Consider the following 1,574-nt stretch of genomic DNA (forward strand, 5'->3'; position numbering starts at 1 on the left):
GTCACTCATTAGCTGAGTATGCAGCTGGCATATGAATCAAGAGAACCTAGCCTCCTTCATCATCCATTAATCTACCATGTGAATGAGATATATTACACATGAACAAATACATGAGTGCTTTACTATGTCCCTTAAGACAACATGATAAAGCACATTTTAGCATTAACTTCAAGCAAATAATCTTTCAATAGTAGTCTTATTATTTAGCAGCAATTTTTAAACTTTTAAATGCTTTATTGCCTCATTTTACAACTTGAGTTTAGGCTGTATGAAAAATGAGTGTTTGATAACATTCATTGTGTATCTGCTGGTAGGCATGTCACAAATTCCATTTAGAGTTTGTAACTGGGGATTTAGATGAATCCCAGAACCTTATAGCTCATGAGGAATCCACTTTTAACCTTACAGCTCTCTTAGCGGCATCTTTTACATCTTTATTTCTCAAACTATAAATCAACGGATTCAACACTGGGATAATAATGGTGTAGAACACGGAGATAATTTTATCAGTGTTGGGAGTATACAGATAGCTGGGCCGTGAGTAAATGAAGAGAAGAGTCCCCTGATAGATGGCCACAGAAGTCAGGTGAGAGGCACACGTGGAGAAGGTTTTCTTTCTGCCACTGGAAGAGCGGATCCTCAAGACTGAGCGCAGAATGAAATAGTAGGAGATGACAATGACGATGAAGCAGAAAATTTCCACTGAGCTGCCATATGTAGAGAGAAGCCACTCATTAACTGAGGTGTCTGTGCAGGATAGCTTAAGCAGGGGAGGGAGGTCGCAGAAAAAATGATTAATGACATTTTTATCGCAGTATTTCAGAATAAAGGCAAAGGATGTGTGAACCAGGGAACTCATGTTACCTCCAATGTAGGACAAGACAATCAACCATACACAGATGCCCCGGGACATCACAACTGTATACAGTAGAGGATTACAGATGGCAACATAGCGATCGTATGCCATGGCAGCCAGGATAAAGGATTCTGTATCAGCAAAAGCACATGAAAAATAAAACTGTAGGGCACAGCCATAAAGGGAGATAGATTTATTTTCTGAGAGGAAGTTGACCAACATCTTGGGAACAATGGCTGAGGAGAAACAAAGGTCTGCAAAGGAGAGGTTGCTAAGGAAAAAATACATAGGGGTTTGAAGGTGAGGGTCGGTCCTGATTAACATCATCAGTCCAATATTCCCTGTTAAAATTATACCATACAATGTCAGAAACACGAGGAATAGGACAATCTGCAGTTCAGGGCGGGTTGGAAACCCTAAAAGAATAAACTCGGTCACCAAGGTGTAGTTTCCATCCATCAATTCCATATTCTGTGTTGTTTTCTTTCTATGAGAATTCAAACATCCTAAAATGGTTTATTGAAGGAAAGAGGAAAACAGATATAATTACACGGTATTTTATTGTTAGTGAACAAGCAAACAAGTAAGCAAATAAAGACTCCAAGCCCAAACTCCCTTTCAAATATAAACCTGAGAAATGTATTTCAGAATTTAGTAGCTATCAGGTCCCATGGCTGATGGTTTTATCTTACTTGTTTGATGAATGACTCTGTCTTCC

General features: G+C 39.0%; 1 protein-coding gene across 1 annotated transcript; it reads right to left on the reverse strand.

The window, feature by feature from the left end:
* Positions 1–379: 379 nt before the first annotated feature.
* LOC112912021 (olfactory receptor-like protein OLF1) lies at positions 380–1,324 on the reverse strand. Its single transcript, XM_025988750.2, has one exon. The coding sequence runs from the start codon at positions 1,322–1,324 to the stop codon at positions 380–382; it is 945 nt and encodes a 314-aa protein (XP_025844535.1).
* Positions 1,325–1,574: the final 250 nt, after the last annotated feature.

The sequence above is a fragment of the Vulpes vulpes genome, chromosome 5 (genome assembly GCF_048418805.1).
Source record: "Vulpes vulpes isolate BD-2025 chromosome 5, VulVul3, whole genome shotgun sequence".
Classification (NCBI taxonomy): domain Eukaryota; kingdom Metazoa; phylum Chordata; class Mammalia; order Carnivora; family Canidae; genus Vulpes; species Vulpes vulpes.